Here is a 14,818-nt window from a genome sequence, read left to right as displayed (position 1 = left end):
CACACATGAGACTGAGTTTAACAGAAATGAGAACAAGCGAGCAGTTTGTCAGCACATTGACCCTGTCCAGAAAGCACCTGGTCTGGTGTACCTCCATCCCATGCCAAGCCACTGGAGCGGACAGCGAGCACACGAGGACTACACAAACCACCAGCATTGCAAATCTGCACTGCTCATAAGGTCTCAACAACAGCAAAACAGCTTCAACAGCTACAGCTTGGCATTTCTTCTGCTCCTCTGCACTCGTGAGCTCAAGAGTGGGCTTAGATCGGTCTTGGCACTCTCCACTTCTACAGCAGCAATGAAACTTGGGAGAGAAGAACAATACTCCTCGCTCAACAGCAGAAATGCAAGACCAGTGTGGGTCTGTGCCAGGCACAGGAGAGCAGACTGACCAAGCAGGATAGAGGAATAAAAACTAAGACTATTTAAAATAGACATAGCGAGAATATGAAAACCTTGTAAGGAGTCCATAAAATTCAGGCTTTATCTTGCTGTACTTACGCAGCTTCCTCGCAATTACATTCGATGAAATCCATTATTAAAAGAGTTCAAACATTACCATTTACCTCTTCATATTTACACCTCCTTATACCTTTATTAAATACTTATTAACTTTCCTAATCTTGGTTCCTGAACTTCTATTTGCTGAAAATTAGCAGCCAAGAAATAATATTGAAAATATATTCTGGAAGCATTCATGAAAAATGCAGTATTTTTCTTATGACACAAAGCCAGTATATTTTTGTCTAATTCAAAAGCTGCCTAATTCCCCCTCTCTGATATGGGTTTTCAATTGAAATCTAATTAACTGTAGTCTAATCAATTCATTTTTCTTTGTCAAATAAATTTAGATTTGGCACTGAAGCCAGAAACTTTGTGGCTATGACTTCCTAACCGTAACTTCAGGCTTGCTATGAGTCTCTGTACAAAGTGAAGCTTCTCACAGAATCACAGAATGGTAGAGGTTGGAAGGGACCTCTGTGGGTCATCTAGTCCAACCCCCCTGCCAAAGCAGGGTTACCTACAGAAGGCTGCACAGGACCTTGTCCAGGCAGGTCTTGAGTATCTCCAGAGAAGGAGACTCCACAACCTCCCTGGGCAGCCTGTTCCAGTGCTCCATCACCCTCAGAGGGAAGAAGTTCTTCCTTATGTTCAGACGGAACTTCCTGTGCTTCAGTTTGTGCCCATTGCCCCTTGTCCTGTCACTGGGCACCACTGAAAAGAGCTTGGCCCCATCCTCCTGACACCCACCCATCAGATATTTATAAACATTTATAAGGTCTCCTCTCAGCCTTCTCTTTTTCAGGCTGAACAAGCCCAGCTCCCTCAGCCTCTCCTCATAGGAGAGATGCTCCAGTCCCCTCATCACCCTTGTAGCCCTCCGCTGGACTCTCTCCAGTAGCTCTTCATCTTTCTTGAACTGGGGAGCCCAGAACTGGACACAGTACTCCAGATGAGGCCTCACTAGGGCAGTGTAGAGGGAAAGTAGAACCTCCCTCGACCTGCTGGCCACACTCTTCCTAATGCACCCCAGGATCCCATTAGCCTCCTTGGCAGCCAGAGCACACTGCTAGCTCATGGTCAACCTGTCGTCCACCAGGACACCCAGGTCCCTCTCCACAGAGCTGCTCGCCAGCAAGTCCGCCCCAAGTCTGTACCGATGCATGGGGTTGTTCCTCCCCAAGTGCAGGACCCTGTATTTGTCTTTGTTGAACCTCATCAGGTTCCTCTCTGCCCAACTTTTCAGCCTGTCCAGGTCATGCTGAATGGCAGCACAGCCTTCTGGTGTATCTACCACTCCTCCCAGTTTGGTGTCATCAGCAAACTTGCTGAGGGTACATTCTAACTCTTCATCCAGGTCGTTGATGAAAAAGATAAACAAGACGGGGCCGAGTACTGACACCTGGGGGACACCACTAGTTACCAACCTCCTGCCTGTGGACTTTTATTCGGTCCCTGCATCTATGAGCACCTGGGTAGAAGATTGTTTGGTTGCTCTCTGCTCTGAACTCCTTCAGCTTCTCAGCTACGTCAGGGGTCTAAGCCTGACATGATGTGATTTAATTAATGTCTTTTGTGCACAAGAATATGCCTTTCTGTCCTCAGCTCCTTGATTTGGCCATCAAAGTCCACAAACTAGAGTTTCTACCACTTCAAAGATCCAGAACATAGGACTCACAGGGAAAATATAAGACTAAGTCTGCCAGTTTTCCCTGCCTGAATTTTTAATTCAGATATCGGTGCCAAAAGTTGGAGCTGATGTCTCTCCATTTACAAGGTGTCCAACCCCCTAAGATGTAAGCCATGTGCAAGCCATTCCACAGCTCAAATCTCTCACTTGCAGTTTGTGGGGTGGTGGTGGGAGACCGATTTACCACTAAATACTCCCACCTCTGTAGTACACACCAGGATGAGAGGAAGGTCTCATTGTCTCTGCTCTGGCTTCAAAGACTGTGGCTACAACACAAAGGAGCAAAGCTGGTCCTCTCACTGGACAATGTACTCCAATGGTCCCATATCTCCTCTCTTATATTAATGCAGTGTTCTGATCAAAGGAAATTAAAAAGCATGTGCATCGCTAGATCCATTCATCTCTGGCCAAAGATGTAGCAGTGGGCAGGGAACATGGAGAACGGGGCTGGCCAGGCTCCCTCAAAGGTTCTATTAGCTGAATCTGTGGCGTGCAAAAAAGGGAGGGCAGGCAGCAAAATCCACTTACGGGTGCCCACAACTGCCTGGATAGTGGGGACCATCAGCACTGGAGTGACAGCAAAGAGGCAGGAGGAAGAGCACACAGCCGAACAGCTAGAGCGTGGGGCATGTGTGGCATTCAAGACACCTCCAGTCAGCCCTTGCTAGGGCTGGATGTGCCCTGACTTATATAGAAGGAGAGCTGTAAGCAGGCAGGCATCAGCAAGGGATGAATCCAATCTCTTGCAAACCCATCCAGAGACATCAGAAGCAGAGCCAGGAGATTTTGGCAAGGCTGGCCCAGATGCCAGGCAAGAGAGGAGGGCTACTGCTTGTACCCTGAGTCTGAAACTATGGGACACACACATACCAGCGGAGAGAAAAAACACACAGAGCATGCAGACAGGCTACTTGCCAGCCCCAGGACTGCAGGGCTCCCAGGGGGGACCTATTTTTTAAAAATTTCTTCATCATGCCAGCCCTTTTGCTCTACAGCTAGAGCCACACCCTTACTTGCTCCCAAAGGTCCCAGGAGCTTTGGTAGAAATTAAAGGCTCTTTCTGGGTGTCCCCTTTTCCCTGCTCAGAAAGCTGCGTTGTGGCCCATGCCCCCATCTCCTTTGCTTGCTCACAGCTGCAAGAAGGCACAACCTTTACCAGTGCATTGGGAATGGGCAGGGGCTTCAGACAAGTGCGGGACTGCACCAGCCCACATGGGGTGTGCAAAGCACATGCAGCCCCCCAGCCACATCGTGGCTGCAGTCACCTATGGAGTCCTCCTTAAAGATGTCTTCACGGATGCTCTGGCTCCCATCTGATGGGTTATTTGGACTTGATCTTTTGCTATACAGACATAGGTTGCTCCATGGTGCAGGAGACATACGGCTGCCAGGCAGACCCCAGCACTGAACCTGCTATCAGCTTGCTTGATATATACTTGAAGAGCAAGCCATGCAGGCATTTCCACACATCCTGCACGGTTTGGTGCCTCCAGGGCCAGGCTTCAAAAACAGATGAATAGGTGAGCTGAAATCCTTTCAACACCTCCTCCAGAAAGGATGGAACAACATCATATGGGATGTGGCCAGACATTACACAGTAGGCCTCTAAATTGCTCTGCAAACTATAGTGTACTCAACTAAATGGTCCTGCTTATCTCTTTTAAAGTTAGAGCTCATCACGCTGCAAAAACACAACTCTCTGCTGACATAACAAGCTGAAAGATAAAAGAAAAAAAAAAAAAATCCCTAAAATCTCTTACTAGTAGAACAAGGACCGCAAAAAATACATCCTTCCCCCCACCCCCCTTATTAAAAAAAAAAAAGTAAAGAGGCTATAATTCTGTTAGTAAAAAGTAAGACATTTCTTCAGGGAGTGATAGATCAATTACTAACTGCACAGTCAGTTCCAGCTATGATTCTTAGTATTCTTAAAAAAGTAACCTGCAACTGTCTCCTCCCCAGTACAAAGCTTTTTTTTCTTTTTTTTTTTTTTTTTTTTTTTTCTTAATTGCTCTGCAAGCAAAAGCTGCTGAAAGCTTCCAGAGCCTGTGAGACTGGTCCCTTGCTGCCTGGAATGTGATTATTTCACACCCCTGAACACTCAGATTTCCCTCCAAACTGTGCACTAAAAGAAAACGTCAGAGTCTCTTAATAGTTTTGGAGACATGATATGAAGAGACATAAGCAGGTTTTCACACTGTGATAAGAAAGCCAGAGGGACTCGCCAAGCTCAGGTGACTGCAGACGAATGATGGGGCCTCGCTTTTGACAACCAGGAGTCTGAACACAGGCTCTGAGCTCTGTACTTCATTGCGGGGGGGGGGGAGAAGTAAAAAGAAGGTGTCTGCACTTTGGTCCTGGAAGCCTGCTGATGTTGCCTTTTTTTGTAAATAAAGCTAAAGATTCACATGGTAGGGAATTAGCTTTTAAGCAAGCAAAAAAATCAGAGGCAATAATTGAGAACTACACATAACACACGCAGGGTACCACTGCCTCCTTGTTTTGATTCTTCTCTGGTGTGATTCATTTCGTTTTGATGACTCCTTTCATTTCAATATGTTGCACATCTATGGATAGTTTTACTAGGAGAAAGCAAATGAAATAATTAGTATCATTAAGGAGGAAAAAATGAGTGCGTGTTGGGGGGGAGGGCTGCGATTCTGATATTTCTGCCTTTGGTTAAGATATTATTTAGCCCGCTGCTTACTGGTTTCCATCTTTATCTGATCACTGCTTGAAACACCAAATTGCTATATTTATTACAGTTTTAACTTGCCATAATTTTATAGAAATTTTCATTTGACATCGAAGATTAGCTAACTAGAATTTTCTGAGCATTCTGCTGTTTACACAGATGCTAATAAGTATTTAATGGTCTGAGATTTTAAAGTCATAACTATGCAAATTCTGGCCAAGTCCCTGAAGGACCATAGTTAATTAAAAGCAAAGAGAAAGCAGAAGATTGGCAACACGCTTCCCCGTCTTGTGAGATTAAGGCCAACCAGTGTGTTTCAGGCTACGCGGCATCTTGCCAGCATGGAAGGGTCCCGTACGGTGCCAGTTTTGTTTCCTGGGAACAGGTGGGCATTTGAGGCTGAGGGACTTGTACCTCTCATCCTCCAGAGAGCTGCCAGCCCCTTTTCCTAGGCTGAAATGCAGGGGAACAAACTTGAGGCCATAAGTGTAAACCGGTGGCTCCCTGGTAAGCAGAGAGTCGGCGTTCAGAGGTACACGCACTGATGCTGCACAGGTTTGAAAAAGAACGAATGGATTTAGGAAGGAGCATCATTTCAGGTTTACGGAAGAAAGGATGCAAAATCTAAGGAATTGGGGGAAGCAGAAACCAAGGACAGTAGATAATTATTATTAGTATCTTCCCTCTCTTATAGTTATCTCAGTTAATAGAGAGTGACACTTTGCAGCTCCCAGTGTGGAAGCTGCATATAGCACTCCTGAAGAAGCAGCTAGCCAAAAGGCACAGGGAGCAAGAAGAAATGTTCTGCTCAATCTAAGGGGCTATCAGGCATGCCCGAGAAGGGATCTCCAGCTGTACAAACATGCCAGAAAACCCTCTCCAAAGGCTGTGTAACTACTCAGAAAGGAAAGGATGCTTTGGAAAAGAAATGAAGATATCAGGACAGCTGTGCTGCCATACTGTAAGTGAAATGAGATAAAAAGGCAAACTTAGCAAGGTTTTCAAACTTACAGTACAAGATTTACCTGTGATGATGTGTTTTGAAATAAATTGGTTTTCTTATCATGATATACCACATGTTATAGACAATTTCTGAAGACGACAGACAAGAAATTTTCAGCTGAGCTTCTTGGTGGCCCATCCTGGCCAATGGGCAAAGGAGATGATGGAGGAATCTGGCAAAAAGCTGCTGGCTTGGCCAGCCACATAGGGCAGGAGACTTACAGAGCACTGGGCTACCCCCGGAGAATCAGAAACATTAACCAGTATTTCATTAGAAGAATTAGTTTTTAGGGAACCGAGAGATAGACCAGTCAGGAGAAATGAAAAACCAAAGGGGAAAGTAATGAAGTTAGGAAAAGAGTTAATTCTTACAGAGCCTCCATGTCAAGAACAAAACTAATCAAGGCACGAAAAGATGTAAAGTGGAGAAAAATGGTATCATCTATACACCAGTGCCAGGGGCCTGAGTAATAAAAAGAATAGGAATTGTTCATTTTATGAGCATAAACAGCCTAAATGGCATTAAGAAAGCCTGGTGGGAAGATCTGCATGAAAGGAATATTAAAATCAATGCTTTTCACCTAGCTAGGGAAACTCAAGTGGACAGAAAGGGAGGGGGAGTAGCACACTGTCAAAAATGGCATTTCCTAGAACAGAATCAGTGACAATTTGGAAATGAACGCTTACGGATACATTTTCTGCCGTATAAAGTAGAGAATTCCTCCTGGCTAGAGGAATGGGCTGCCAGTGGCCTCATGAAATTCAACAGACAAATGCAAGGCCCTGCACCTGAGCTGGACTGACCCGCTACCTGAGAACTGTTTGGGTAATGGCTCTGCTGAAAAGGACCTGTGGGTCCTCGGGGACAACAGGCAACACGTGGTCCATGTGAGAAAGGCTGAAGGCATACCAGGCTGCACCAACAGGAGTGCAGCCAGCAGATGATGGAAGGGATTATCCCCTTCAGTTTGCACTGGTAGATCACCTCTAGAATAGCACATTCTGTTTTGGGCCCTCCAGTACATGAAAGATGTTGATAAATTGGAGCAAGTTCAGTGGAGAGCTGCCAGGCCTCAGGGGCCTGGAGCACTTGCCCGGTGAGAAGAGGCTAATGGATAGGGGCTTGTTCAGCCTGGAGGGTAGATGATTTTGGAGGGACCTAACAGCAGCTCCTTGGTACCTACAGGGAGGTCAGCACTCTTCACAGTGGTGCATGGCAGGAGAACGAGACACAACAGGCATAAATCCAAGCAGGGAAAGGAGATTCAGACTTGTTACAGAGATGAATCAGCAATGGGGCTGGGGCCCAGAGAGATGGTGCAAGTCTCTGCCTGTGGTGGTTTTCAACGCTTGACCAGACAACTCTGAGCAACCGAACTTGAGTTTGTTGATCCTTCCTTTGAACAAGAAGATTGGACTGGAGACCTCACAAGGCCCTTTCCAACCTGTATTATCCTGTAATCATATGAATGTGATTAGGTATGTCCAGATCACACTAGAAAACAGACGGACTAGCTCTCTTGGTATTTGTCTGTAATTCATAGGAGAAAAACCCTCCCCTTATCCATCTGCAATAGCTGAATGTGGGCAATGTGTTGGGCACACCTAAATCTCCTTGCAATTTCCCAGCATTTACAGTGATGTGCCTTACAACTCAAATAAAATTTCATTTAATGATGGAAGATACAGAGACTGCCTATTAAGGGCTTTTTTTTTTTTAATCATAGAACTTAAAGCTAGGACTACTTGATTACTTGTGTTATGTACAAATCAAGCAAGGTCATGAACAGTACTAGATACGCTTGGTGGATTACAGAGGCCATATTTATGAAGTTGAAAACACACGGAAACAGCCATGCATCAAACAGGTCAGGAAAAAGACTTTAATTCACAAACTATGGACGACAGTTGTGGTGTTCAGGAATATTTATCAGGTATCCAAGAAGCTTCAACAGAGACAAGAAAGCTGAATGGGCTAAAAAGATAGTACAACGTAAGTGAAAGCAAAAGCAGCGATGTAATAGCAAGAGAGAGGAAGCTGATACCAATGAATATAAATTAGGAAGATGGAAATTGTAGAAAATTTGTAAGAGAATTGAACAAGCACATAAAACGGTACAAGTTAATCACTGGAACAAGAAAACAGAATTATCATGGACAGTGTAAAAAGGCAGAAAACTTCAATTAAAAGAAAGTTCTGTGGGGAAGGTCAGATGATGTATGTGTACCACAGATTATAATGAGCTACTTTCAGCTCCAGCTGTGATCAAGTATTTTAGGCTGTGCCTATCAAAATTGGGATATTCTAAGATAAGCAGGCCTGGACAATTTATATCCAAGAGTTTTAAAAGAGATGGCCAGAAAAGATCTAGACTAGTACTGATGATTTTTGATGAGTCTCAGAAAACTGGGAAAGCATCCAAGGGCCAGAGAAATTCTGATGTTGTGCCAGTACTTTTGAAACACAGTGATCTCAGTAGGCTAACTGGACTGATGCTGATCACTGTATGGTAATGAAATTGCCAATATGCAGCTTTGATAGATTACAGATTAAAGGTGGATAATGAACTTAACTATAATCAACATAGGTTTAAGGAAAAATAGACATCATCAAACTAATGCGCTATAATTTCTTATGAGATTACAAGTCTGATTCGCACAAGTAATTATGTTGATATGGCTGGAATGATATGACACCATCATGACATACATTAGCTGGAGAAAAACTGGCTAAGTAATAAACCTCACATGCAATAGTAAATGGGGACTCATTTGTGAGCAGATGTACTTCTGTAATGCACAAATCTTGCCATTCTGTTGTTTATTTATTTATCACAACCTGGCAGAAAATTAAAAAAAAAATCACTGATAGATTTTGCAGTTGAAGCACGTTTTTAGGAGAACAGAAAAAGAAACGAAGATGTCAAGTCAGCAATATGGAACAGTATGAACTGTTTTGGAAATGCAAATAATGTGTGAACAAATGTAACAGTATACATCTGCAAACAAACTTTGCTGTTCCTACTAGTAGGAAGGGATTTTCTCTCTTCAGAAGAGGAGACTGAGCAGGAAAATAACCCCAACCAACAAATCTTGAGGCCAACGGAGAAAGCAGCTGAATAAATCGATATGAAGATGCAGTGATTGATTAGACAGGCTACTGCAAACCTTGGCTTTAGGAACAGGAAATTTCAGGCTGGAACAGAGAGACTGTATTACCACTGAAGCGGCTACACGGAGTACTGTGTCTTGTTCTGATATCCACCACTTTTAAAAGCATTAAAAAACACTGCAAGTACATCCTAAAATGCCAAAATATACAACATCATGTCATTCCTCAAGGTTAGGATGGGATTTGACCACAGCTTATGGAATCTACGTGGCAAGGTCCAGTGTGATAATGGAAGGAGGCAAAGACAGGGCATTCTCTGAAAGATACACCAGCCTCTCCTCAGCCATTGGACTCCAAGCCACAAGTAATTAAGGAAAGGTTTTGGGCATATTCTGGGCACACACTTGTCATCACAATCATTCCCCTGCCCATGTAGTGAAGCCCTCTTCCCGCTTAACCTATCTATTTACACAAGTAAATAGCATACCAGAACATGTTGTGGGGATGCCACAGAAGAGGGCAGAGACAGACATAATTCCCACCATAGATCACTAATTACAGCACTTGGCTCAAGAGGGTCAGAACAAATACGTCCTCAATGGAATTAATGCCCCCAAAGCCAGGCAGGTTGCATGAATTCACTCCTTGCATGGAGACCCTCAGGACAGAGTCATGCAAATGGACATCTCCCTTCCCAGAGGGACAGCGGCATCATCTCCAACCTCACGTGCACACAACTGCTTCACAGAGTAGAGTGAGCAGGAGAAATTCCTACTCTTTTCTTGTTAGAGAACTGCTTGATTTTAAAAGCTGATAGGCGCTAGCCCAGAAATAAGTGACTTTTCTCCTGAATTCATACATGTAGATATACTGGCCTGAGTTTCCAAGGTGATTAGTGTTCACATTATCTCAACTTTCGAAACTTAGTAGGTTCTCAACTCTAGGAAGCTACCCTTTGAAGGTGCCTCAGATGAAGCTCTCCAAATGCACCCATCACTGTGGAAAACAAATGACGACAGGCAAGACCTAATCACAAACGCAGGAGAAGAGAGACTCCCACCAGGACAGCTGGTGACAAGCACAGTCTGCTTGAAACGTCTGGGAACCTGCAACCTCCTGTCGCCAGCAAGCAGTTGGGAACTGGTGCATCGGCAAGCTGAATTTGCAGCCCTGGTTGCTTGTGCACACAAGGACATCAGCATTCTTCTATCCAAATTACCTCGCTCAGTTTTAAGAGCTCCAAGGAGAACAATGAAGTAGAGCATCGACTTAGGACTGTTTTGGTTTTTTTTCTAATCCTTTCTGAAAAAAAATGTATTGAAGGTGGTTGGGGGAGGGACCATGCGAGAGGGGAGAAAGTTCTGGTGATGTCAGCTCCTATCACCATGGAAACTGAACATTTTTAGTGACAATGGAGTCTTCCTCCTTGAGCTGCTGGGTTGCGTGGGGAGCAGGGGCAAGCAGGGCAGGGGCACATGAGGGAATTCAGCTAACTAAAACTATAGCTTCTGGCTTTCCAAGGAAGTGAGGAGAAAACTACAAATGAATGCCTCAATATATGGTTTATGTAACCAAAACACCGTCTGGGGCAATAACAGCAAATAGCCTTTATGCTCCTTGATGAAACATGCTGTCATGCAGCTAGCCAGATGGAGGTATCTCAGCCGCCCAGGAACACCCAACACAACTGTCCCTTGCCTGCACTTTGCTTTTCCATGCTACAGTTTATTCTTCCAACCTGTGCTGCCTTGTTGGTGTTTATTTGGAAAGAGAGAAGGGAAGAGAAGGGGATGGGAAGTATGGTCAATATTATTGCAACTGAGAGAAGTTGCACGTCTTCTAGGCAATGCATTACTTCCCAACATCACGGACACTTTCTTCAGAGTCAAATTTATGACCTCCTTTGCAGCCAATGAGAGGCCAGGACCATGAAAAGAAGGCGGCCCTTAGAAAATACAGATTAGCGTCTGATCAGGACCTAACTCACTGGCATGGAGAAAACATGCAAGACCTAATGCAGGATGTCTTCTTAGTCAGAAGGCTAAGGCAGCATCTGGACCCAAAGTAAGCGGAAGCTAAGCATCCATGTGTGGGACCAATCAGGATAAAGCTTGGGGCTTAAATTCGAGGTTAAATAAAAGCCTATAGTCTGTATGTAAGGGCAAGTTTGAGCCTTGGATTTGATTTAAACAGTGCAGACAATTTTAATGGATTTCAAAGAATAATGAATTAATAACCACAAGCTTTTATAACTCGAAATACATTATATAGTCATTAGCTCTATATAACTAAATGGAAAAATCTTTCTTTAGCAGAAGTCTTTTGAGATCAGATATTCTAATGAGCTTACTATCATTTCAGCCTGACACCTCATAAGGACAATTGTACAGAAATCAGGAAACAAATTTCTTTCAGTTATGGACCTAAAATGAAAAATCCTCCACCCTGATTATTTTATATCTAAGGAGTTGATTCTAAGTCTCTTTGGCATTGAAAGGAGTTCAGATATGAGCTTTTTTCCTAGTACTGCTATCAAATGCACAAAAGATTCTCTCTCCCCTCAAATTTGTGCCAGCAATAGTGACAGATGGAAATGTGTAAATGGGGTTTACTCCCTTCTCATGTAGGTAGCATGGTTTTCATTTGTTTCCTGCATGGAGTAAGAACTTGAGCTCACCCTCTTTCATTTTGCTTTACCTCACCGATTTCTTCCTCTCTCCAGACAGCACCACTCACATACCATTCTTGCAGCCACACCAGGCAGAGCAAGACTCCCAGTTCCCAAGCCTTTTACCCCGTATGCCGGCTATCCCATGCCCACCTGGAGCAGAGCCTTCCTCCCAGCATACCGCAGCACATCACCCACACGGACGAGCACCGTGGGCTCCAAGGTCCCCCTTTCAAACATGCCTGTTCTTCCCTTTCCACTCCTCAAAGGCTGCTGTGATAGGGTCTCACTTTCCCTGCATCCAGTCACCAGCAATTTTGCCACCAGCAGCACAGACTAGAACATACAATGATCTGGCTTTTCTCACCACCATGCACCAGGTGCTTTCCCTTAGCATTTCCTGACAAACTCGCAGTCCCCATGCCAGACTATTTTAAATCAGATGCTCATCACAGCAGGCTCAGCCACAAGAAAATTCTTCTCATCTCACACATGTTGTATTAATTTTGAAAAAGCTACAGCTTTCATCTGCCTGTCCTCCTTTCATGCACAAGCTGGCCGAGAATCAGCCTTCAAACTTTTACAACTGAACTGAGTTTGAAAATCTCTGCTCCCCCCAGAAGCAAACAATTATACACCCCCCCAGAGGGAATGACTTTCAAGTCTCGCTGTAGAATAACTGTGTCAAAAGCAAATATAAAAATGGTGCTGCTCTGCACCACAGGGGAAAACTCTGCAAAGTGAGCTTGAACTCACTGCTGGCTCAGTCAGTAATACATGCACATCCAGGTGACAGCAAATGTGGGTATTTCCTTGCTGGGAGGAAGAGGAAAGTGGGGGTTTCTCTCTGAAAAGACGTTCACTTTTTTGCTGCGAGAACAACAATATTACATATTTATTTCTGACTTCTTTTTTTTACTATACTACACAGCAATCTAATTGAAAATCGAAAAATCCCCAAAAAGCAGATGCCCATTGGTATCAGAGATGGACATTTTGCTGTGATTCAATAGGCAAATCCTTGTAGGCTTTCCACTTCATACATGCAGAGGGGAAATCAGAGCTTCACCATAGCAACTTTGTTGTAAAAAAAACACCCAAATGTCAACTTGTCCCAGTAGTACCATGGGTAAGGCCAGCACAATACAAAGACAAAAAGCCCAGGGTAACAAAAATGACATTCCTACCTCTGAAACGCTGTTGCTGGAAACAGAAAATCTAGCTTAGTACTGATAAAGGTTACACCTCTTGCACTCGGACATTTTAAAAGGAAAAAAAAAAAGTTTCTGCACTAGCTCTTCAGCTGGTACAAATTAACACTCTCTGCTGAAGTTGTGCAAGACAGGTGGCTGCACATCAGCTGTGAAGCTAAGCTACCTTATCTACTGTTTCTTCCATAGACTGCTAACCCCAGCACATCTGATTCCAGTTCAGGAGTGGTACTGGAGCAGCACCAGAGTGGAAAATTTCCCCCCAGTTACATCATCTCTGTTCCATGCAAGACTCTAGCAAACACAGAACAAATAAACCCAGAAAATATCGACCTACCCAGCCATGACAATGAAGAAATCCAGGCGGTTCCAGGTATCTCCAAGGTAACACTTCTTGCCAAAGATCCCCAGGGCCACCATCTTTAAGACCATTTCCATAGCAAAGAAGATGAAGATGAAATCATCAAATACCTGCCAAAGAGAAACCCAAGAGCATGTTTGATAAGCATTCTCAGCCTTGAACTTTAAAATGCAGACTGTGAGATAAATACAAATTTCAGTAGTTCTGAAAACGAGTTGGGGGCAGGGCTGGAAAAGCTTCTTCCATGCAGCCCTGGCATCACAGCTTCCTGCTGCTCAAGTAAGCAAGGGGCTTTTATAGTATTTTTCCCCATGGGTGAAGCAGTTGATGCAGACTCAGCAACTCCTTACACGGACTTGAAAGGTGGTGTTGGCTCAGCATCAGCAGGTCCAAACCTGGCCAGGGAAATGCAGTCCTCCCAAGTTCTTCCAGGAGGGATTCCTCATCATTCCACTGCAAATGGCTCAGCTAAGGACACCATGCAGCTGCATGAACAGCTTGGATAGCACATACCAATCATAGACAGAGGCTTCAGATATCTGAACATTGCAGCCTCAGCAACACTATAGATGACAAACTTTGCTGTCATCTTCTCTTTGGGGAAGCAGCAAGCACAGCTAGTGCATTCGTAGGCTGGATGCCCCCATGGCCCTTCTTGGCGTAGCTTTTGTTTCTTCTCCCTTTGGACTCCTGAATGCCAAGTTACTGTGGACTCAGTAATAGCCATGCTTGTCAACAGAGTAGCAAATGCAGTGAGGCTGTTACCGTCTCCTGCCTGAATGCTGTAACCTTAGTTGTTTCTCCCAAGTTTACCCCTGAGCTATGGATCTTGTAGCTGGCTATGTCAGGAAACCCCTGTGTATGCACAGAATCAGGAATGTTAGCAACTGTTCTGTATTGCATGGTCACAAGCAGACTTCATTCATTATCTCTCTCGCCCTGTTCCCCTTCTCAGAGCAACCCCTTGGCATTTTACAACAGGATAGCTTACTGCCAGGGACAGTCTTGCCAACCTGTCTGGAAAGGTGTTGCCCACACACTGAAGGAAAGTACCCGTGAAAATTTGTTACTTGGACTGAGGCACCATCACAACAAGAAGGAAGTCTGCTTACCTGCAAGATTTTACACCTGTCAGAAAGGCAGTCCATATCCTCACATGGCTGGTACATCCCCAGGGTAACACAGTTTAACAAAATCACCATCATGCTGACACACTCAAACCAGGTGGAAAAGAGTCAAGGAAAACTTCTGTAAAAACGTCATGGCTGAGAGAAGCTTGCTTTAGGCTTGGGATGACAAAATAGGAAGATTAAGGGAAGCAACAACTGCTGGTAGGCTGATTTATTACATTCTTATGTTTCCACCCCCTCAGTCCCTCACTACTCCTCTTCTTGATTAAGCCAAAACCCTTTCGAAAAGGGGAAAGTACAGGTAGCACAAAGGCCTAAGGTATTCACACAAGTAAAATCATTGCCATAGTTAAACACATGCTCACTCCTCTCCTGTTGATTTGCTGTGTCCCTTCCCTCTTTGGTTTACTGAATCTTCCAAATACACGGAAGAGACTTTCCATGG

General features: G+C 44.3%; 1 protein-coding gene across 4 annotated transcripts in view; it reads right to left on the bottom strand.

Moving 5' to 3' along the window:
* CACNA1I (calcium voltage-gated channel subunit alpha1 I) overlaps window positions 1-14,462 on the bottom strand; it is a 93,915-nt gene extending 79,453 nt beyond the window's left edge. For all 4 annotated transcript variants that reach the window (XM_075428124.1, XM_075428126.1, XM_075428125.1 and 1 more), the window contains exons 1-2: window positions 14,356-14,462; window positions 13,220-13,353 (exon numbers count right to left, since the gene is read on the bottom strand). In XM_075428124.1, the coding sequence (XP_075284239.1) occupies window positions 13,220-13,353; window positions 14,356-14,448 (227 nt within the window). In that variant the 5' untranslated portion in view covers window positions 14,449-14,462. The remainder of the gene's footprint in view (window positions 1-13,219; window positions 13,354-14,355) is intronic.
* Between the last annotated feature and the right edge of the window lie 356 nt (window positions 14,463-14,818).

This window comes from Opisthocomus hoazin, chromosome 8, assembly GCF_030867145.1.
Source record: "Opisthocomus hoazin isolate bOpiHoa1 chromosome 8, bOpiHoa1.hap1, whole genome shotgun sequence".
In the NCBI taxonomy this organism is placed as follows: domain Eukaryota; kingdom Metazoa; phylum Chordata; class Aves; order Opisthocomiformes; family Opisthocomidae; genus Opisthocomus; species Opisthocomus hoazin.
Note: the sequence above shows the minus strand (reverse complement) of the source record. Positions and strands in the feature narration are given on the sequence as shown.